At 50.7% G+C, this 22,737-nt stretch overlaps 3 protein-coding genes across 3 annotated transcripts; 1 reads left to right on the top strand and 2 right to left on the bottom strand.

Annotated features, from left to right (window-relative positions):
• Nucleotides 1-3,858: 3,858 nt before the first annotated feature.
• N7446_006628 (putative ATP dependent RNA helicase) lies at nt 3,859-8,663 on the bottom strand (the record flags this gene model as incomplete). Its single annotated transcript, XM_058515375.1, has 7 exons — nt 3,859-4,172; nt 4,251-4,581; nt 4,648-4,861; nt 4,911-5,294; nt 5,341-5,486; nt 5,537-7,806; nt 7,881-8,663. 7 exons carry the CDS (start codon nt 8,661-8,663, stop codon nt 3,963-3,965), a joined length of 4,338 nt encoding a protein of 1,445 aa, XP_058372553.1. The 3' UTR covers nt 3,859-3,962.
• A 210-nt stretch (nt 8,664-8,873) lies between these two features.
• On the top strand, nt 8,874-19,188 carry N7446_006627 (putative translational activator). Its single transcript, XM_058515374.1, has 11 exons — nt 8,874-9,067; nt 9,119-12,067; nt 12,118-13,725; nt 13,748-16,135; nt 16,192-16,347; nt 16,400-16,677; nt 16,730-17,280; nt 17,806-17,889; nt 18,051-18,320; nt 18,421-18,571; nt 18,678-19,188. The coding sequence occupies exons 1-11, from the start codon at nt 8,944-8,946 to the stop codon at nt 18,825-18,827; spliced, it is 8,709 nt and encodes a 2,902-aa protein (XP_058372552.1). The 5' UTR covers nt 8,874-8,943; the 3' UTR covers nt 18,828-19,188.
• Nucleotides 19,189-21,178: 1,990 nt separating this feature from the next.
• Nucleotides 21,179-22,537, bottom strand: N7446_006626 (uncharacterized protein; the record flags this gene model as incomplete). Its single annotated transcript, XM_058515373.1, has 1 exon — nt 21,179-22,537. One exon carries the CDS (start codon nt 22,535-22,537, stop codon nt 21,179-21,181), a length of 1,359 nt encoding a protein of 452 aa, XP_058372551.1.
• Nucleotides 22,538-22,737: the final 200 nt, after the last annotated feature.

Below are 22,737 nucleotides of genomic sequence, written 5' to 3'. Positions count from 1 at the left end.
GTCATTGCTTCAGTTCGCATGCATGGACCACCGTAGATGGGTCTAGGGTTAAATCGTTTATCCTGGCTATTATTGAGGTATAGTATGAATTCCACCATAATTTCTTTGCCTAATTCTCCAATTCTCCAATTTTTGATTTTGTAATTTCCTATTTTCCATGGGATTATCGCAAAGTGGATTCTCCAAAGTGGCGCCGGTCTCGAGTCGAGCCCGCCACACAGACCCTTGAGAGGTCGGTGAACCGGGGTCGGGGAGAAACGGGGAGCAATGGTCAAAGGCATTCATCTAATTTTCCCTTAGATTTTCCTTACACTGTCAAAAACGTAGTTTATACGCAGCTAAAGACACATGGAATCTGCGAACGGGTATACTAAATGGCAAACCCAAAGCCTTAGGGCAAAGCAGGTACAGAGGAAAAGCCGAGGGAGAAAAAAAAAAGAAAAAAAAGCGGAAACGGTAGAAAAAGTAGAAAAGAGGGGGCGACAGATCCCTGCACCATGGCAGGTCGCTATCGACGGCCCGATACCCGCTGCACATACAGCGTACAGGGGATCCGCCTGTGCGCTGGAAAGGGAAATAGTCTACGGAGGTTTTGAAGACCGTCGGTTGTGGCTTTTGCATCTCTCTCTCTCTCTCTCTCTCTCTCTCTCTCTCTCTCTATCTTTCTATGTTCTCCGAACTGCAGAATACGCGGTTTATCCCCAAGTCACGGACCGTACAGTACTCCGGGTGAGCCAGATCAAGCGAGAGTCCACTCGAACTAGGGACGCCCCACCACACAGTCATCGTCCATCTCCGCACTTGTGATGTATCGGACAAAGGCCGTTGAGCCCGAAAATGCAAGGAGATGATCATTTGCAATTCTTCCATTAACTTATATCCCATACTATTATATGACTGATAGCCCAAGGTCCGGGGGCGACATACTATGTAACGCCAAAGCTCCTTTATTTCTGGTCGCCCGAGGCTTCCCGCGTATCAGCCCGGTGGATAGGTTTAAAGTTACATACGGAGAGAGCAATATTAGAGGCGTTTTCCTCCACTTGACTATGCTCGATCGACGGGTTCGTCCGTACCTTGCAGCGAGTTACCCTGCAGCGGACTCTGTCCGTGCAGACTCCAGACTTTCCGAGGAGATTTAATTAATTAAATTGCGTTTCTCTATTGTCTACGTGCTTACTTACAGTAGTGTAGTGTACTAGTATATGTCTCACGGACCATGCTCCATGTTGTACCTCAACAGGTTATGCCCGAAGCCGTCTGGGCGGACGTTGATGCCAGATAAGGCCGTCAGACATGGACACAATGGGTACAAGGCCTTTGAGGGACACGAGGGGAGAAATTGGCCGAGTCGACAGGGATGTTCCCTGAGCTGAACTGATGTGTTGTACGACAATTAAGCTAGCCTCTTCATGTGACGCCCTGATAATTTCCTTGTACGAGCGAGACGCCCTCCTCACGAATGACAGTGCACCACGCCAGGATCGGGCGTGATGGCCTTGGGGGCCGTGCAACTGGATTTAACCTCGCATTGCATTGTCCCGTGGAGCCAAGAGATCGACTGCACGTTCAAGGTTGAGACTTGGTCAACACATGTAACACTAACACTTAGGGGGACGAGTAATTCAACCGCCGTAGCCGTCCGCAGCCGCCACAATATCGAGTCATTCCACCATTGGAGACAAGTAATCCCTAAGCTCTCATATCTCCGAAATAACTAGGATGGCTCGGGCCAAATGTGTAACGAGACTATAACCCATTCACTATGCCTCTTTTGCCGATGATTGGCCTTGGGCTGCAGCAGCCCGCCGATCGATGGTCCGGCGCGACAATGACTGGCTATGGTGACGACCACGTAGGAAGGGCTAGATCGGATTCACCGCCAGTTGCCCCCTGCGTGGCAATCCACTGCGCCAATGTGTTAGTGCGTGTGCCCAGTATAGCCCTGAAACACCTCAGATAAGAGGTTCTCATGTACGACATACTAACACACTACGAACTGGCCTCCCCCACCATTTGTAGAACGTCATGTTCAACCTCAATTCACTCATATTTTATCCTATATTCCCATATTCCCGTAATTATGTGCGAAATACACGTACTCCCCCACTTGGATAAGCCCGCGCAGGGACCTCCAGGGCTCGAGAGGAGAAACCACGCCAGAACTCAAGCGCGAAACAACCCCAACATAATCCAATCCAATCCAATTCAAAATCAGATCACAGGTCTAGAGTCCAGTGTAGTCTGTAGGAGAAGAGGGGTCCGCTCACCGTTTCTTCCCCCATCTCAACATTCCAGAATGTCAACCTTAACGCCCGCATATACCCGGTCTATCATCCACGCGCGCGCTCCCACCCGGACCCGGGGAGGTCACCTCAGCTTAGCTTAGCTTGTTTCAGTGAGCGATGGGCGGTTGTCGATCGAGGAATGCATGCACATAGACAGACTGGGGCGGGCTGCAGGATAAGTTGTATTATGTATCATGTACGATGAAACCATTCCTACGGCCGGGACTACACTACAGTACAGCCAGATCTAAAACTAGACCCAAGCTGCCGAATGCGATTGCAGTGCCGTTTCTGGGCTGCTGGCTGATGGACTTTGCCATACTAGGTTGTTCTTCGTTGAGGCGTATATCATTCTCGGATTGGATTGTAACTTACATACTGTACTCCGTAACTTAACGTTTAATGTACCTCGATTTGCGCGTGGATGTAGAGTAGACTGCCACATTCTCGAAGGAGATATGTCTATAGATCTGGAACAAGATGCAGATTCAATGCCGATCTAGATGGGTTTGGGTTTGGGGAGGGTGGGTGGGAATATTGTCTCGGCTATCAGGGAGATGTCTTAGACCGTTCCACCGATTTTCTTTATTCCAATGAAGAATATCAAAACACAGTTTCGGGGTTTGCGGGCTGGGTTTAGCTGGGGAATCGGGGAATGCTGGGGATGGGGATGGAGATAGGCCAGCTACTGGACTGTACGATGCGATAGACATGTATGATGTAGGTAGATGTACCTGTGCAGAGACCTGCATAGACTTCAAGATTCTCTCGCACGAGGAACGGGAGATACGTACACACCGCTGGTTGAAGACCTGCATCTGCAACTCGTTCTTGATCAAGGGATATCCGTGCAAGTTGTGTGCCGCTGCTGGTGCAGGTGTCGGGTTGGGAGCGGTATATCGATATCGATATCCCTTGATTGGGGGCTTGGGATGGCGGTATTGAGCTCGATGCAGACGGGTTGACCGATTATTTCCCGTGGGAAAGGGTGGTTGTTACTTGTTCCAGATTCATGTTGCACTGGGGTGTGAGTTGTAGGATGCTCGAGTCTGGCTGTAGATGTCATTTTTACGCTTCGGCTTGTGGTTTATGCTTATATCTTGCTTATGCAGTTGTGCTTTGATCTGATCTTGATCTTTCGTTAATGCAATGGTTTACGCACGGCGGATCAGTGCTGACGGCGTCGGTGCATTGACTAGAAGTACGGGCATATCTGCAGTGCTCTGTGCTATATGAGCGCTTCTAGAAGCAGTGGTTGATGCAGTTTGATGCTGTCTCCCTTGGTTTATGTAGGGATAGTATGGTTCCTGCTGATGGATCGCCAGGGATATACCTGGGTCTCTGTGTTGCCTCATAGATATACAGTAATCAGACGTACAGTTTTAATGTCGTTTTTCTCTTTTCAAACTGTACCAGTAAATGAATGTAAGTCCATCAGATATATATCGAGATGTGAAGGTGAGATGAGGCTACGGATGGTGAATCACCCCAAACCTTCAAAGATACAGAATCAATACTTTTAAAATGAAGTCGAATATGTTTGAAAGGAAGTATGTGTTCATTGAATTTACCCTCTATATCCATATCCGATCGAATCATATCTATCATGATTTTTTACATGCATATCTCATCAAAAGCACAGAGCATAATCACCTCAGGCCAAGCTAAATAGATTCATCGCTTGCTAGCCTGAGTAAAAATCTGTTGCCAGATATCAATCCACTGCTGCTGCTTATAAGACAGTGGACGGTGGGGGTTGCGGAAAGTGTTGGAGAGGATTTCACGCAGACGGCTGTTAAGGATTTTCAGTGCGAGCATGGACTTCCAGTCCCGCAGAGCGAAACGAATGCGGTTTGCATCGATGGAGACGACGCCCGAGTATAGCTGTCAACAGACGTTAGCTCGTTGTCCAAGAGCGACTACAACCACTGTTGCGGTTATGGATTATTGGTGCGGGCTTACCTTGAACTCTGCATCGCCACACAGCAGGGCTATAGCGAAATCATCAACCGCACTGGTATCGTGCGCATTGAGGTTTCGGTTACGCGCTTGCATGATATGGTAGTACGAAAGCCACTTCACAGACGAGTCTGCTCGCTTGTTGATCGAGGTCGGGTGCAATGTCACCGTCTGGTTATTTCCGACGTTGCGCCAGCCCTTGCCTTCGCGCGTCAGAAGCTTCGGATAGAAACTCCAGGCGATGACAGAATTGACCACGACATCGTTGCTGCTATTGAGGTCGAACTCCTCTGGGATAGTGAAGAACTGGCGGTTTCGGCTGTTGGAGCGCGCGCTGTATAAGTGACATGGTTAGCAACCATTGCTTGAATGAAGAATTGGACGAAAGGTCTTGTCTTACCGGTTGAGCGCTGCCTTTTGGGGTGCATCCAAAGTCAGAAGACCTGCATCGGCAATTGCTACTACCAACTGCATTTTGATATCCTCGATGCCGAGCAATGTCTGCGGGCTGAGGAAGTTCTTTCGGCAGAAGGCGAACTCGTTCGAGCCTGGCGTGCTTCGGACGCGTCTCCAGCTGCAGTATGCATTGTATACAGTTAAGAGATCGGAGTCACCTGGAGATGTCAGTTACTGTATGCGAGACTGAGAGATGTTTGGACACACCTTTTTGGAAAGACACCCGGGCCCCATCACGCTGCGAATTGGATCCAATAGTATTTACGAATGGTGACTTGGAGGAGAGAATGGCAGCAATGCTGACAGTGGCATCCAAGCATCGGAAGAAGGCACCGTGGATGATCATCTTGCCTAGAAAGACGTCCAGCGGCAATTTCGCCAACTGTGTTCCGAGAGATGTTAGACTCTCGTTACTGGTCAGCGCCTTGACTTCCTTGAGAGAATCAATGGCACGTCGGATGTTCTTCGATGACGGCGGGTCGAGAGCTTCGAGGAGTGTTTGCTCAACTTCTCCCAATTTGCAGATCTTCACTCGGAGCACCAGATCTTGCAAGGAGAGTCGAAGCAGTTCGGGGGTTGCTGTTCGGCAAGCTGTATTTTGTTAGTACAATCTCGTTTTCGGGGATCAAATGTCTACATACCAGCTTTTCATGGCGATGTTTGGTAAACAGATGGAAGCAGATACCATTCTGGACACGACCAGCACGACCACGTCGCTGCTTAGCGTTGGCCCGGGAGATGAATGACTCGACAAGTCGAGACAATTGACGTCTCTCATCGAATCTGTGAAATATGAGCTTGAATTTTCATAAATGTAAGGGGCTAGGACTCACCGCATCATCTTCTCCTTTCCTGCGTCGATCACGGCTGTAATATCCGGGATTGTGATACCTGTCTCTGCAATATTTGTTGCGATCACAATCTTCCTGGTGCCCTCCGGAGGAACATTGAAGGCCTTCTCTTGGTCTTCACTAGCGATAGATGAGTGAAGCGCGTGCACAATCCAGTTTCGCTGGAAGGTTGGCTCGGATAGAATCTCATCATTCAATCGACGAATTTCTGCCAACCCGGGCATAAAGATCAGGATGGCCTTGCTATAATGATCCATCTCAGGGGCCGTAGCAATCTTGAGAAGCAGTCTCTTGATCAACTCGTAATCTAGTTTATATTCATCAATGTTTAGGATGGTCTCCTTGGTCTGTCTGGAATACCCATCAAGACTGGCTTGAAGACCTCCAGATGTGTCTGCATCTGTCGGTGGATCGTCCATATCATCATCAAGAACTGTGTGGTGGTCCTCCTCCGAAAGACGGTAGTTGGTCATTTCGACCGCATCTTCCAAATACTTCATTTCCACAGGGAAGGTTCGCCCGGGGATATTCAGCACCGGAACACCTCCAAGATAGTTCGAAAATCGCTGTGCCTCGAGGGTAGCCGACATGAGGATCAGCTTCAAATCCGGTCGTTTTTCCATGAGACGCCGGAGCACAATGAGCAGGAAGTCACTGTCGATTGTGCGCTCGTGGACCTCATCAAGAACGATGTGAGTGATATCTCGGAAATCATCAGGACGTTCGAGCATCCGCACAACCACACCGGTGGTTGCGTAGACCAATCTTGTAGAGTGAGTAAACTTGCTTTCCAACCGAACCGCGAAACCAATAAGCGAGCGAGCCGTTCCAACATCATTCTTACTCTCTCCAAGCTCTTCGCTAACACGGCGAGCAAGTGAGATGGCAGAGATACGACGGGGCTCAGTCACATAGACCTTGCAGGGCCGGCCATTGAGCATCTCATGTTCGAGAATGAAGGACGGGATCTGAGTACTCTTTCCACTTCCTGTCTCACTGCAAATGATCAAGGCACGATGGGTGTCCAGTGTGTGCAAAATCTCTTCCTTGAAGCCCCAGATTGGTAGGTTCATTCTACCCTGCATCATCCGGTGGAACGATGGCGTCGATGACTTTGCCATCCATGCGTCTCTCAACTGATCATCGATACCAGAGAAGTTGTCACGCCCTGAGCCCCTTACCGGGGTGCCCGGCTTACTGCCAACGCCGTTTCTCTTGCGGAAATTATCAGAGAGCACGACATCATCCTCGAAGTTGCTCGGGTTGTCTTGAATCAGAAGCTTCAGTTCTTTGACAATAGATTTATCGATTTCATCCTCTTGGGTCTTCTTTAGTGCTGCAAACTCGGTCCAGAGATCTCTCCAAACCGCTGGCAACCGCAGGTAGGCCTTGCCCTCTTTGGAATTCTGGGGGAACAAGATGAATAAAAGCAGGGTTGACACGTATCCCTCAGCTTGCTGTGCAGTTGGTGTTGCAAGGGCATCCATTGAAACAAAAGTTGCCATAGCATTAGACTTGTGAGTAATCGACTCCACCGCTAGAGAAAAGGGCACCTCTTGGGGCTTCGACCATCGCACTTCAGCTGCCTTTCTGTTGGAATGGCTAGATGAAGAGAAGTCCTGGTAAACAACGGTGCAGGATGAGTCTCTTGCTTTGCAACTTTCCTCCAAAATTCGCCGTGGAGTTAAGCCTGTCTGCTTCCCAAAGTCGCGAAGTGCAATTGGGGCGTTGACTTCAGGAGGGGGCAGACCCAATATAGACCCCGACTCTTCAGGCTCAGCTGCGAACATGTCCCCGAGAGCATCCTCTAGTCCATCGATCTGTAGAGCAGCCATATCTGCGTCTACATCGACCTCGGATTGAGGCTCTTCGTCTTCGACCGGGGGTTTTTTCTTCCTTTCCACGGGGCGCCGAACGAATGTCGCATCCTTTCTTAGCTCGTCAAGCTTTTCTTCCCAAAGGTACTCTGCTTCTCGCTTTTCGAATAAAACATCGCGCTCGATCTTCGCAATCTTACGCTGTACCTTGGAGACTTCCGGATCGTCTGATAGGTTTGAAGCACCCCCGCGGCCTTTCTTGCTCTTTCCAGGACGATCGAAGATATCTGGTTGAAGACTGTAAAGTCGAGTCTGCAACCCTAGCCATTCAGGAACCATGACATCTGGGTCGACCGAGCTGTCTGAGTCGTATGAAACAGGAGGAGCAACCTTGTTTGCTTTCCAGTCCGCTTTTGGCCTCCTTGCTTGTTCTTGCTTTGTCCATTAGGAGTCGAAGACCCTGACGGCTTCGATTCTGATTAGAGTCAGCTTATTGTCCGCGTGGATACTTCGAAGCCTGCGAGGGGTTTACCGGTCATCCATGAAGTGACACTGTCTGCGTCCTTTTGTCGAGCATTTGTCCGTGTATAAGAAGGAAGTTCTTTCTTATCACTGTGTGTGGCCAGCCATTCCAGCGCTTCATCCAAGTTCCACACAACATCGCGACCGGCGCTGGTCGAATTCCCAGCGAAATATTGCAGGACATGCTTTAATGCGTCCTCGACTCTATTTTCCGGAAAGTCCAGTCTAATCAGCGTCTCCTTCAGTGTCCAGAGCTTGTTGTATAATTCCTCCTCGGAACCAGCTTGTTTGGGACTTGTCGTCCGTCCACTTGCTATGAGGTATTCGTGTTCTTCTGTGCCAGATAGTTCGAGAATTCTGTCCTGAACGTCTGTCGGTAGCCATTCCAGGAGACTCAATGTCACGGATTGTTGTCTCATGACGCGCCGTTCATTATCCAGCTTCGTAGCCTGGCGAATCGCATCGTTTTTGCATTTTGCTGCGTACTTGTCGACGAGAATTTGAAGCTCGGCTTCTTCAAGGTACTTCTCTAACTCTTCTGGTGTGTAATTTTGCAGTGATGTCACTGCCTGTGGTGCGCTGGTCTCTGCTGGGCGCTCTTCAATGCGTGCAGTCTGCGGCTCGCTCTCTGGCGCGGCTTTCGATTCTCCAGTGGCCGGGGATGGGGTCGCGGTCGACTCGGGCTTGGGTTTCGATGGCATAGAAACCGTGGCAAAGCCTCGAGCCGGGTTGGAGGCGGGCTTCTTCTTTTTCTTATTGTTCGGGGGCATGCCTAATTACGTCGGAGGTAATGGGTCTGGACAGAACGGTTAAAGTCAGTTAAAGTCAGTCTTGGATGTTCACATTCATGTAAGGAGCCAGGCAGCACGATACTCACAAAAAGCGTGAGGTGAATCAGAAAGAAAGTTGTCGGTCATGGCTGTTGAATGGCGGGATGGAATCCAGCTCCCCACACAAAACTCTTATGACAGCATTCCTAGCCCACTTCACCAACTTCAACACTCTCTGAATCACCCCCTTCTCTCCATTCCCCCGTATTGACCGCTGATCATGGATGGTATTCCATGGGACCAGGTCAAGGCCGGGGATCTGGATGCCTTGCAGGTCGTACTCTTGTCGAGTTCGACCTCGCGCAGGCTCCGGGCCCTGCAAGAACTCCGCGACAGGAATGGTAGTGTGACCCGTGGCTTTAAGGTAGAAAATTCACTGACGATCTATCTGTTAGGGTCTGAATTATCACCGGAAACACATCAAGATATCCTGGAACTGCTCTTCCGAACTTATCCTCTCTATGTCGATCGATCCTCCCGACAAACGGTTCAGCAATGCCTCCGCTCTCTCCTCCGCAACCCCAATGCCACCGAACACCTGAAATTCCTCACTCAAAAGTTGCAAATTGAGGCAGCCAGACCTGGTTTGGCTTCCACATTTGCATTTGTTCTGGTGGAATGGTGCTGCATCCTGCTGCAACAGGCCAGCGAAGATTCGAACACACCACTGGACATTGTGCTGGACTTGATTGCGGTGGATGCCAAGGCTTTGGAGAATTGTCTTGCTCATGATCCCAAGCCTGCCGTCAAGCAGTCGGCTATTCGTGTCACAAGACGTGCTTTGCGCGCCGTGTTTTCATCTGAGAAATGGGGCGCCGATGCGGTGCGTCAGTCTGTCAACCGACTGACTGCTGATTCTACCGCAGCTTACAGAAACGCGCCCCTTCTCGGAGTTGTATGTGGAGTGTGTACACGCTTACCGGATAGAAAATCGATTGTCGATGAGACCAAGAAGGACATTCTGGCATTTTATATCAAAGAAGTTGTGAGCTCAAAAACCGCGGTGCCCAAGCATGCTTCAAATGGCATGTCAGATTTCTTTGAGTCCTTCGTTACCTATGAAGATATCGCCACTGAGCTGATGCCCCCTATGGAGAAGTCCATGCTGAGGGCACCGGAGGTGGTCCTAGGCGGCGTGATCCAGTCTCTCTGTGAATCCCTCCCGGAAGAGATTGATCTCTCAGAGTTGGTGCAAACTCGCCTCTCAAAGCACCTTTTGGCTAGCATGAAGTCTAACAACCCGGCCATCCGTCAAGGAGCAGCGGACTCTTTTGGTTCTTTGCTCACCCGGTGCAAGACTGGACCCTTGACTGTGAAAATCGCGGGTGAAATAATCGGCCCTCTGAAAACCAACAAGATTACCACTCCTGAACACCGTGTGGCCTATGCCCAGGCACTTGCGGCTGTTCCGCCTGCGGTGGATGTCTCGAAGGAGATTGCCCAAGGATTTGGCCTCGTCTTCTCGCGCGAGTCAAATGAGGCTGCTTTGGAGGAGGAGATTAAATCTTTCAGCAAGCACCTTGCCTACCTTGTTCAATCTACGGTCAAGGTCGGCGATGATGTTATCAACACTATTGTCAAGGGTATCTCTGACAAGCGAGTCCCATTCCGAAAGATTTGGCAACTCAATGTGGGAGAAGTGCTTTGGAAGTCTGAGCTTGAGGCTTTGAAGAGCGCTGAAATCGCGCCCCTTGTCACGAAGTTCCTTGCTAAGATGAAGAACATGTTTAGCGAGGTTGCTTCCAATCCGCTTCCCTCGGCCCAGAGCGGTGCCTTGTCATCTGCTTACCTTTTCCTTGCTCTTTTCCACCGGGTCTCTGACGTTCAAGGGTCAGACAAACCCGCTTGGGAGGAACATGTGACTCAATCGATGACATTGAGCCCGAAGCCGTCTTTCCTGCTCAACCCTAAAGCTTACACCAAACTAGGGTCCAAAGAAGAGGTTCAATGGTTCGTCAGGGCATTAGCCTCTGTCGCCTCAGGATCCAAGTTCTCTGGTGTCGAAGATGCGGCCAAGACCGCTTGGGCCCAATCCTTCATCTATAGCATTACCGCGCCCGCCATTCCCTCCAAGTTCCGTGATAATGCTGTGGAAACTCTATCCCGTGTTTACTTGACTGATGTGGCATCCTTTGGTCGCATTGTCATCAATGCACTCTGGGCTTGGATCTTGTCCTTCCGGACCTCCGAAAAGGAATCAGCAGCTGTCTCTGCTGGTTCCGAAAGTGTGCGCCTTCTCCATTTGGTTCTGAAGGCTCTTTGCCCATCTGCGACCGGCCTAGAAAAGCCCGTGGACGCTTCTGATCTCCAGAATCAGCTCATTGAGATTCTGGTCTTGAGCCGGCCCGAGTTGGTCCCCAACACTTCGTGGATTGCTTTGTGCTTGAAGACTGGCACGGATCCCGGAGATCTTGTCCGCACTCACCCTGCTAAATGTATTGAGCAGTTGGTTGGCGTCAACGCAGACCCCGTTCAGTCGGCGGTACCAGATGTCAATCTTGCCATTTGGAGCGCCGCGGCGGATCTGGCATTTGTTGCACCCGATGCTATGATACCGCGTCTTGTCGATCAGATCAAGGACGATCTGGATGCCTCTCGCCTCTCCAAGTTTACTGCCACAGATGCTGCCATTTCGCGCACCCCAGAGGGAACCGCCTTCGTCGATGTGCTCAGCAGCAAGTCGAAACAGCCCGCCTTCGATAAGAGCACCAAGGATTATGATACCCTGAAGTGGGAAGAAGAGCTCCGAGCCCAATTGGCTGCAAAGAAAGGACAACAGCAGAAGAAGCTTACGGCCGAGGAACACTCCAAGGTTAAAGCCCAGCTCGCTAAGGAGGCGAAGATCCGCGAAGATGTTCAACAAGAAATCAAGCGCATTGAAAGAGGAGCAGGCCTTATCAAGGGTCTGGCATCTGGCCCCTTGAACGATGTCGAGGGATGGATCAATGCCGCCGTCAGCTGTTTGCTAGCACAGGCTCAGGCTGGCGCAGGTCTTTTTGTCGGTGACGTCGTCTCCCGCGCGTTCGTCGCTTGTGCCGACGAGGTGTCCTCTCGCCTTGGAAACCTGCGATCTTTCGTGGGTATCGCAACCCTTCGAGCCATTGGCAACACAAACCTCCCTGCTGAAATGGAACTGGAGCCTCTCGGACAACTTGTAACAAGAATTCTGTACCGCTTGCGCTTTGCCTCCGAACAGCGTCCTTTCGATACCGCTTCTCTTGCCTACGTCCTTCCGCTTATCTCTTTGGTTCTTACCCAGAATGGTATCGACGAGGCGAAGGGAGAAGAAGAAGGCACACAGGTTCTTCTTGCCCTTGAATTCCTGTCCTTCCACTCTGGATCTTGTGAGTTTATTGATCGTGTCTATACACAACATTACGCTAATATTCTTTAGTCACCGACACCCGTCTTCCTCGCGTTGAAGTTCTAAGCCAGCTCCTGTCCGCTATGCAAAGATACACCCAGCACTACAAGTTGGTCAAGGATACATTGTTCGATTTCTGTCGATGCATCTCGCCGAACATCAGCAGTGAAGAGCTTGAGACACTCCTGGAAGGGACCATCGTTACCGAGGCATCTGTCCGGACATCTGTGCTTCAGGTCATTGAGGCTGAGATCGATTTGACTGACCTCGACTTCTCTGAACATATTTGGCTTGGCTGCCATGACACCGTGGAAGAAAATGCCAAGATTGCAGACACAATCTGGGAAGACAATGCACTGGAAGTGGATGACACTACTTTCAGTAAGATCATGAAGTATCTGGACTCCAAGGACTATCAGCTCAGAGGTGCTGCTGCCCGTGCATTAGCACATGCCATTGAATTTGACAAGAGCAAGTTTGGTGGCATTTTGTCGGAACTGCAGTCCAAATACATTGAGGAAATCAAGCCTAAGGTCCCTGAGAAGGACGCCTATGGCATGCCCAAGAAAATGGACAATGTTGACCACTGGGAGGCTCGAAGTGGTATTGCACTCGCGTTCAGTGCCATGACCAAAGAATTTTCCGCGGACGACACTGTCTCCTTCTTGCAATTCCTCATCGAAAGAGGTCCTCTCCTCGATCCGAACTCCCGGGTCCGCCATCAGATGACGGAGAGCGGTAAATCCGTCATCACTATGCGCGGCCAGCCAAAGGTCGAGGAGATCATGAAGCTGTTGCAAACAACCCTGGAAACTTCGGATAAGGATTCTGAGAGCTCTGACAAGCTGAACGAGGCTGTTGTTGTGCTTTATGGATCAGTGGCGACCCATCTCAAGGCGGATGATCCTCGTCTCCAGACCGTTATCCAGAAACTCCTCGCGGCCCTTGAAACACCTTCAGAGTCTGTCCAATACGCTGTAGCTGAGTGTCTCCCCCCGCTGATCCGATTGAACAAGTCCAAGACGTCGCAGTATGTGGAAGAACTCCTCGAGCCGCTTCTCAATGCCAAGTCCTATCCTCCTCAACGTGGTGCTGCTTACGGTCTTGCGGCTATCGTGTGCGGTCAAGGTATCGCAACCTTGCGGGAGTTCCGAATCATGAGCTTGCTCAAAGAAGCTACCGAGAACAAGAGAGAACCGAGTCACCGAAAGGGTGCTTTGTTAGCTTACGAGCTGTTCGCTACTGTCCTTGGACGCAGCTTTGAGCCTTATGTGATCCAGATTGTGCCCCAGCTTCTCGGTGGCTTTGGTGATACCAGCATTAGCGTTCGTGATTGCTGTCTCGAAGCTTCCAGAGCATGCTTCCAAAACCTCAGCTCTTACGGTGTGAAGCAGATTCTCCCAACTCTTCTCGACGGTTTGGACGATACCCAGTGGCGTAGTCAGAAGGGTGCTTGTGATCTGCTTGGAGCTATGGCCTACTTGGACCCCCAGCAGCTTGCGGCTAGCTTGCCTGATATCATTCCACCTCTGACTATTGTTCTCAATGATACCCACAAGGAGGTCCGTAGCGCAGCGAACCGCAGTCTTCAGCGCTTCGGTGAGGTTATCAGCAACCCCGAAGTCAAGAGTTTGGTCGGTGTGCTTCTGAAGGCTCTCAGCGACCCGACCAAGCACACGGATGAGGCCTTGGACTCCCCTGATAAAGGTTTCCTTCGTGCACTACCTCGATGCCCCCTCGCTTGCCCTTGTTGTACGCATTCTCGAGCGTGGTCTTAGTGACCGATCTAACACCAAGCGAAAGTCGGCACAAATCATTGGTAGTTTGGCCCATCTTACAGAGCGCAAGGACCTCATTTCGCACTTGCCGATCATTGTGGCCGGTCTCAACCTGGCTATTGTTGATCCAGTTCCCACCACCCGTGCTACCGCTTCCAAGGCCCTCGGTTCGCTCATCGAGAAGCTTGGAGAAGATGCACTGCCCGATCTCATTCCCAACCTCATGTCTACTCTTAAGTCGGATACTGGCGCTGGCGACCGACTTGGATCTGCTCAAGCCCTTTCGGAGGTTCTTGCAGGTCTGGGTACAACCAGGCTCGAGGAGACCCTGCCTACTATTCTCCAGAACGTGTCCAGCTCCAAGGCCTCTGTTCGTGAAGGCTTCATGACTCTCTTCATCTTCTTGCCTGCCTGCTTCGGTAACAGCTTTGCCAACTACCTCAGCAAGATCATTCCTCCCATTCTTGCCGGTCTGGCTGATGATATTGAGGCCATTCGAGAGACTGCTCTCCGGGCCGGTCGCCTGCTTGTCAAGAACTTCGCTCACAAGGCCATTGATCTCCTGCTTCCCGAGTTGGAGCGTGGTCTGGCAGACGACAGCTACCGCATCCGTCTTAGCTCCGTCGAGCTGGTCGGCGATCTCCTCTTCAGTCTTACTGGTATCACTGGAAAGACCGAAGGCGAGGAGGAAGAGGAGGAAGCCACCCAGGCTGGCCAATCCTTGCTGGAGGTTCTCGGAGAGGAGCGCCGCGACAAGGTTCTCTCAGCTCTGTTCATCTGTCGCTGCGATACCTCGGGTATGGTCAAGACTGCGGCTATGGGTGTCTGGAAGTCGCTCGTCGCCTCCCCCAGGACCCTCAAGGACATGGTCCCCACTTTGTCTCAACTCATCATTCGCCGTCTCGGATCGACCAACATGGAGCAGAAGGTTATTGCCAGCAACGCTCTTGGCGACCTTATCAAGAAGGCTGGAGAGTCGGTCCTTTCTACCTTGCTGCCCTTGTTGGAAGATGGTTTGCAGACCTCGCCCGACGTGGATGTCAAGCAGGGTATCTGTATTGCTCTCCGTGAGCTCATCACTGCCGCTTCCCCTGATGCTCTGGAGGACTTTGAGAAGATTCTCATCTCCACCGTGCGCGTGGCTCTGGTCGACCACGACGAGGATGTACGAGAGGCTGCTGCCGAGGCCTTCGATTCCCTGCAGCAGATCATGGGCAAGAGAGCTGTGGATCAGGTTCTGCCTTACCTTCTCCATTTGTTGAGAAACGACGAGGATGCCGAGCAGGCTTTGTCCGCCCTTTTGACACTCCTCACGGAGCAGACTCGTGCCAACATCATCCTCCCCAACCTCATTCCTACCCTGCTCACGTCGCCAATTTCTGCTTTCAACGCCAGGGCCCTGGCATCTTTGGCCGAAGTTGCAGGATCTGCCATGACAAGAAGATTGCCAACTATCCTCAATTCTCTCATGGATGGTATTATCGAGACTACCGATGAGGAACTCCGCACAGAGCTCAGCAACTCCTTCGATACAGTGTTGGTTTCTGTGGATGAGTACGATGGTCTGAATGTCGCCATGAACGTGATGGTTACTCTCGCCAAGCACGATGACCACCGTCGTCGCTCTGCGGCGGCTCTCCATCTCAACAAGTTCTTCTCGGAGGCCGAACAAGACTTCTCGCGCTACTACCAGGACTTGATCCGGGCCCTGTTGATCTCTTTCGACGATCGGGACAAGAATGTCGTGAAGTCGGCATGGACTGCTCTCAGTGGTCTCACCTCCCACATCCGCAAGGAAGAGATGGAAGTGCTGGCCATTCCTACTCGACAGATTCTGCGCCAGGTTGGCGTGGCTGGCGCCGATCTGGCAGGCTTCAGTCTCCCCAAGGGTATCATGGCCATTCTGCCCATCTTCTTGCAGGGTCTTCTCAATGGTACCACCGATCAGCGTACTCAGTCGGCTCTTGCGATTTCGGACATTATCGACCGTACTCGTTCCGAGTCATTGAAGCCTTTCGTTACTCAGATCACTGGTCCGCTCATTCGTGTTGTGTCGGAGCGTTCAGTCGACATCAAATGCGCTATCTTCTATACGCTTAACAAGCTGTTGGAGAAGATCCCCCTGGCCGTCAAGCCTTTCCTGCCTCAACTTCAGCGTACATTCGCTCGTGGTCTGGCAGATTCCACTAGCGAGACACTGCGCAACCGGGCTGCCAAGGGTCTTGGTATCTTGATTACGCTGACGCCCAGAGTTGACCCACTTATTGCCGGTATGTTTCGAGCAGGTCGTTTATGCAGTATGATAAGCCGCTAATTCATCTTCTAGAACTCATTGCTGGTTCGAAGACTACCGACATTGGTGTAAAGAACGCCATGATGAAGGCTCTCCAGGAGGTTGTCGGCAAGGCCGGTGCCAATATGAGCGAGGCTTCCCGACAGGCGATTCTTGCGCTCATTGACGATGATGCCAGTGACCAAACTGGTAAGTTTCTTCCAAATACCTTGATTTCCACGGATTGCTAACTTTACCCCAGACTCTGTCGCCATTACCAACGCACACCTGCTTGGTGCTCTCGTCAAGGTCCTTCCAGTTGAGAGCGCGGTCCCTCTTATCAAGTATGCATCTTCGTTCCCACGTTGGGATTGTTCGACTCATGCTAACTTCCTTAGGAACCGTATTCTCAATGGTACTTTCTCCCACGCCTCAGTTCTTGGGCTCAATGCCCTCTTGGCTGAATGCCCCGATACTCTGACAGAAAATTTCTCTGTCGAGTTGCCCACGGTTATCTGTCAAGGCATTGCCAACAAGGACGTAAGTAGAATTTTCAATCAATTATTCTTGCTCGAAGCTAACACAGAAGCAGCCCTTCGTGTCCGATAACAGCGCCCTCGCTGCAGGCAAGTACCTTTTGTCAAATGATGGCAACCATGCCTTCGAAGCAAGCAAGACCATCTTCGAAGCCCTGGCACCTGCCATTCAGGCCGGCAGTCCATCCGACACCCGCCGTCTGAGCTTAGTGGTGATCCGGACAGTCAGCCGTCTGCACCCCGAGCTTACTCGCCCTCACCTGGCTCTGCTGGCCCCGCCTATCTTCGGCAGTGTCCGCGATCTGGTGATCCCCGTCAAGCTCGCCGCGGAAGCAGCCTTCTTGTCTATCTTCTCGGTTGTTGAGTCCGACAGCGAGGTGTTTGACAAGTATATGGCGGGTCCGGGTGCATCCCTCCCGCCGGGTGCCAAGCGCAGCATGTCTGACTACTTCAAGCGCATTGCCACTCGTCTGGCTAACCAGGCGCGTGAGCGTCGGGAAGCCGAAGGTGGCGAGGGTGGCTTGGGACTGTCGAACGATGAAATCGATGACGAGAAGGAATTGTGGAGCATTGGCAAGGTTGATCTTGGTGAAGCCTTTGGCGATGAGTGATGATTTGTTTGCGCATACAGGGAGCATCTGTCTATAGATATCCTTTGCATTTTGCTTTAGTCGTATAAAAGTTATGCATATGCTGCAGCAGTATATGTGTATATTGTAGAGTTATGATTGAAATGCATTTATTCTTTCTACATGGATTGTGAAGCACAACAGATAGGCATTCGGTTGCTTGTACTCCGTACTTCGTACGTATAGATCCGAAGGACATGGATGATCATGTGATGTGCGATAAAATTCGATGTCATGTGATGTAGATCGCGTTTGCGTCCATGTGTTTACAAAGAAGTCTAGAAGAAAGAAGAAAAGGGCATTGTACCTAGATCTATTGCCTCTCTTTCATCAATCCTGTCCCAGTCATATATCCTCGCTATTTCTGGCTTCCCCGGACTGCAGGATCATCATTTACTTTTTCTTCCCAATCCGGTTAGCTTTAGGGCTACCAGCCCTTGACCCTCTCCTCCCGTTGTGGAAAGGCACTCGCTTAGCCCTCGCTGACCTAAGCTGGCCCGCAGTGCCCTCTCAAACTCTCACCGTCGGGATTTCTCAGTGCCACGAACATCATCCGCCAACGACCGTCGATACGCCGACATCAAGATGTGAGTCTCCAACTGTTATTGCAATCCAAGAAGGCACATGCCAGGAAATCTTTGTCGAAATCACCCAACCCCGTGGACCGATATATTTCGCTATGTGGAGGAAACAACTTTCGTGATGTGTGTGGCCATGATGCTGACCTGGGTTTCTCTTTCCACCACAGGGTCAACCTTACCACCCAGAAGCGCCTCGCCGCCTCCGTGGTCGGCTGCGGCAAGCGCAAGATCTGGCTCGACCCCAACGAGATGAGCGAAATCTCCAACGCCAACTCCCGCCAGACCATCCGCAAGCTCGTCAGCGATGGCCTGATCATCCGCAAGCCCGTCACCATGCACTCCCGTGCCCGCGCACGTGAGCTCAACGAGGCCCGCCGTATCGGCCGTCACCGTGGCCTGGGTAAGCGCAAGGGTACCAAGGACGCCCGTATGCCCAGGTATGCACTCTCCCATCTTTGTTCCGGCCTATCATGGACTTTTTATCCAAGAGGCTCAGAAAACCGGGGACGCAGTTACTGATATCCTTTCTACTTATAGCCAGGTCCTCTGGATGCGCCGCATGCGTGTTCTCCGTCGTCTGCTCGTCCGCTACCGTGCCGCCGGCAAGATCGACAAGCACCTCTACCACGAGCTCTACCACCTGAGCAAGGGTAACACCTTCAAGCACAAGCGTGCCCTCGTTGAGCACGTAAGTCAAACCCTGAACCCACCCTACGGATGAGAACGCATATGGTCGATCATGAACATACCCGAAGGACATCCAGGCTGACTCGTTCTTTTTTTTCTCGCTACAGATCCAGAAGGCTAAGGCTGAGCGCGCACGCGACCGTGTCCTCCGTGAGGAGATGGACGCTAAGCGTGCCAAGAACAAGGCTCTCCGTGAGCGCCGGTTGGAGCGCAAGGAGGCTAAGCGCGATGCTCTGATCAACGAGACTCAGGAGTAAATCTGATAACAAAAATTCAAGTTTTCCCTTCCGTTGATTGAAGTTCTTTCTCGCAATTCGGCGGTGCAGAGGTTGGAAACGGTTACTTCTGGGTTGGAGATCGGGATTCGAGGCTACTCCCGATATCGAATCCAGGTCGGCCTTCGACTCTTCCTATTTAGTCTAGATTTCTGTTGTGACGACTTTCTTCTATGCCGTTTCCCTCTCGATTGCGTGGGGTTCGTGGGCTTCTTGGATCTTTGGGGAAATATGGCCATGGGAAAATAGGAAGATGCGATGATGATGTGATACTCAAGCTATTCTTGTTCTAAAATGTAACGAGAAAGCAAAAGGAAATCTTTTTTTACTTTACCTACACGAGGTCACATCTCTTCCCGTAGACGTCGCCAGCAAATTGCCTTTCCCGAGGCTCTATGCCTCTCAGTAGATTCCTTGTGATCTCACCTGGGCAGCTACATGTAGCTGTACTACACGGCGTCATCACCAGATACAGTAGATGCATCGTCGTTGTCATGCCCAGGGCAGACAGGGCATACACGCAGTACACGGCATGTCAACTCATGCGCTATGCAGGCTTATTCTCAAAACAATCCCTGAGTCATCTCCCCTTGGTAATCTCATGCCGTGGAGCAAAATCCTCTCTAAGTAATTTATGGGTCTTGGGGCTACTTGTCGTGTCTGGGGCATTGATCATAGAAGATCTACCCACTTTGGGGGAATCATCCATCCACCCACACTACAATATCACACTATGTAACACTTCCAATTGCCTATCACATTATCTTAATCATTACTTCGGTTGTAATATTCTATCAGGCTAGACATATAGAAGAAAATAAATATGATTTGCGTGAAATTGTTGCTCTATTACACATATATATTCTCCGAGGTTACTCCACCCGATTTCAAGTATAAAAATGAAGATTGCAGAAAAAACTCCTAATCTAGTAAAACTACAGGTTAATCATACAGGACAAAAGCATACCTGTTACATATTTAGCCCTCAGACACCTCGCTAGCTCAAACAGAGCAAATATGAGTTGAACGTGCGTATCGTCAAACTCTGCATTGTGGAATCCACATTCCTCAAATGACTCCCTAGAACGTTATTTGAACAGCAAGAGTTCTCACTAGAGTGTATAAGCAGTCTAGCTGCATACTAAGTGGTCATCACTTCCGGTTCTGAATTCCGAAGAGCCACTGTACTCACCACAGCATGCAGCATAGCAACCCATTCCCTGAAAGTCTCGCCTACACCACGTAGCCTGGCAAAGCATACCAGAAAGTTCTAATATCCCGTGTCCTTGCTGCACTTAACCCTTGGCATAAGTAGCGGTAAAACTTCCACACAGCTTCCAGAAGTACGGCAAGGCAACGCCTCTGATCTCACCATCGCGGGAAGGAGGCACATGTTCCAGCGTAGAAGTTTCTCCAGACTTTAAACCATAACACAGAAAGAGCCATGTCGGTCTATCAGACTTTAGGATGTATTTTCTTGTTGATCCGGTACACCGCCGGTTGATGGATGAGTTTGGTTGCAAGTATGTATACTCCCTGTATCCGGGATATGGCAAAGCCGCACGACCTTGAAGAAATACTGCAAGGCCCTGGGACGTGAATAACCTACCCGGATCCCGAAGTATCCGAACAATGAGGTTAAAGTTTAAGCCCCGAGGCGATGGCTTGTTGTTCAATTGGCAGATGGTCTTTGTTATTTACTTTGGAACACCCGAAGAACGAACACGAAGTTTGGGCAACAACCTTTCAATCAATCCGATACGAGTAGACTTTCTTTCTCTCTTATTTCCTTGGACTGGGACTTTGGGCTTGGAATGGCGGTCTACCAGAGTGAGTACTTGGTGAGACACTGTAGAGTATAAACGGTAGTCCGATGTGATTGAGGCTCTGGAGGACACAAGGAATACGGCTTCATCGGAAAAAGGAATCTTCCAATTGATAGGCTAGTGTACATAAGAAATAAAAATAAGAGCTTTCACTAGAGACAGCCAAGTAAAAATACCCTCACTACCCCTTTTCAGTGATCATACAGTCAAACACACCAACCCAACCAACTCTAACAAGAAGAAACGCGACCCGGGGGAATCTCCATAAAACAGGAAGCTAGAAGCAAGAAGCAACAGCTAGAACAAAATCAGTACAAAAAAGTAGAGAGACATAAAGGGGCATAAAATCTTTCAGTCATAAACGAAACACGCCAAATATGCGACGAAAAGCTAAACCTGAGGTATCCACAAAACAAGAAAAATCGAAAAACAAATCCAACAATGAGGACCATGAAACTGACGACAAAGTGAAACGAACGTAGGTTCGAGCGTTGGGACGCAACAAGCCTAAAACTTGGTTCCCCACTCTGTAGGAACAGGTGGAACTGGTGGGCTGCCAGGAGGGTTCGAGACACTTGGAGCCTCGAGATCGAACGGGTCGCTGCGCAGACTATCACGCGACATGCAGGCTTCCAGACACTTTGCGTTGGAAGGTGGGAGAGTGACGCCGTCCAGCTCCTGGGGAAGAGCTGTGGTACTATCTCCGTAGAAATCGAGATTGCTCACACTTGCATCTTCCCATGATGAGCGGGAGTATGTAGATACCACATGGGATCGAGGAGATACATCCTTTGCCAGAGAAGGAGAGTGGTCAGTCTCGTGGTCTGAGGTGACCGTGTTTTGAGTGTAGAAGGCGCGTCGTGAACGTTCACTACGCAGGTACAGACTGTCCATTGACAGGTCTGGGTTTGAGTGCGCGAGAACGAAAGGTCCATTGGAGTAGGCAGGCACTGAGTGGACTTCCTCCGGTATAACTGGGAGGGTTGGGATTGGAGCGGACTTGGTGTCTGCCCCGGGCACTGGTGCCTCGGGGAAATAGAGGGTTTCGTAACCTTCTAGTGGACCGAGTGAGTCGCCTCCCATTCGGGCGCCAATTATCTTTTGCACCTTGATAATCTTCTGGCGTCTGCGACGGAGGACGAACCAGGCTGCCATCGCGAACATGATGAAAGCTGACGCGCCTAGGATGCTGCCAATTATGACCGCGGGTTTGATGGCGTTGTCATGCTTGGAGTGAGAGACAGGAGTAGAGCTGGATGAGGTGGTGGAATTGTCTGCCGAGATTGTGCTCGTTACAGTTCCGATGAATGGCGCGGTGGTCGATGAATTTGAATTGTCTGCCGAGATTGTGCCCGTTACAGTTCCAACGAATGGGGAGATAGTTGGCGAGGCTGATGTTACCGTCGAGGAAGTGACAATTTTGGTAGTTGAGGTGCTCACTGAACTCGTAGAGCTCGTAGTGACCTCGGGCTGTCCCAAGTTTGTCGAGGTGGACGGCAGATTCTCCCACGAGGCGAAGTCACTCAAGTTTGATAGCGGGGCAAATGGCTCCATCGTTGACAATGGAGCATCCATGGTTGATGTCATAGCAAGACTTGATCCCGGGAATGATGTAGACGTATTGATTGTGGTTGGCGATGGAGTTCCAACAACGGGGTTGGTATCCAATGCTGGAAGTGAGGTTTGCGATGCTTGCCCAAACGCACTGGACGTGACAATACTGGAAACAAGTTCAGACTCCGTGAGAGTAAACAACAAAGTTGGGTGAATTGTTTCCGTCTTGATTGATGTGATTGTCGTCCAAGAGCGTGTTGCTGGGGGATTGTATATCGGTGATGCACTCGGCTCGGCGGAGATGGAGACCATTTCAATTAATTCCTGCAAGACAGGCTAGAAGCAGTATCTGGATAAATTTCTCGAGTCGTGCATAAAGAAAAGAACATGGGAGCCTTTGTTGTGGCGGGGGGATCCCTTTGTATGGTTGACGGTTTCCGCGACGATGGACAAAGCGACGACAACGTCAACGTCAACGACGACAACGTCAAGCACAAAGTATAAGACAAAGA

This window comes from Penicillium canescens, assembly GCF_028828765.1.
Source record: "Penicillium canescens strain IBT 15451 chromosome Unknown utg000004l_segment0_segment0, whole genome shotgun sequence".
Classification (NCBI taxonomy): Eukaryota; Fungi; Ascomycota; class Eurotiomycetes; order Eurotiales; family Aspergillaceae; genus Penicillium; species Penicillium canescens.
The sequence above is the reverse complement of the archived record's forward strand: the minus strand, read 5'-3'. Positions and strand labels throughout refer to the sequence as shown.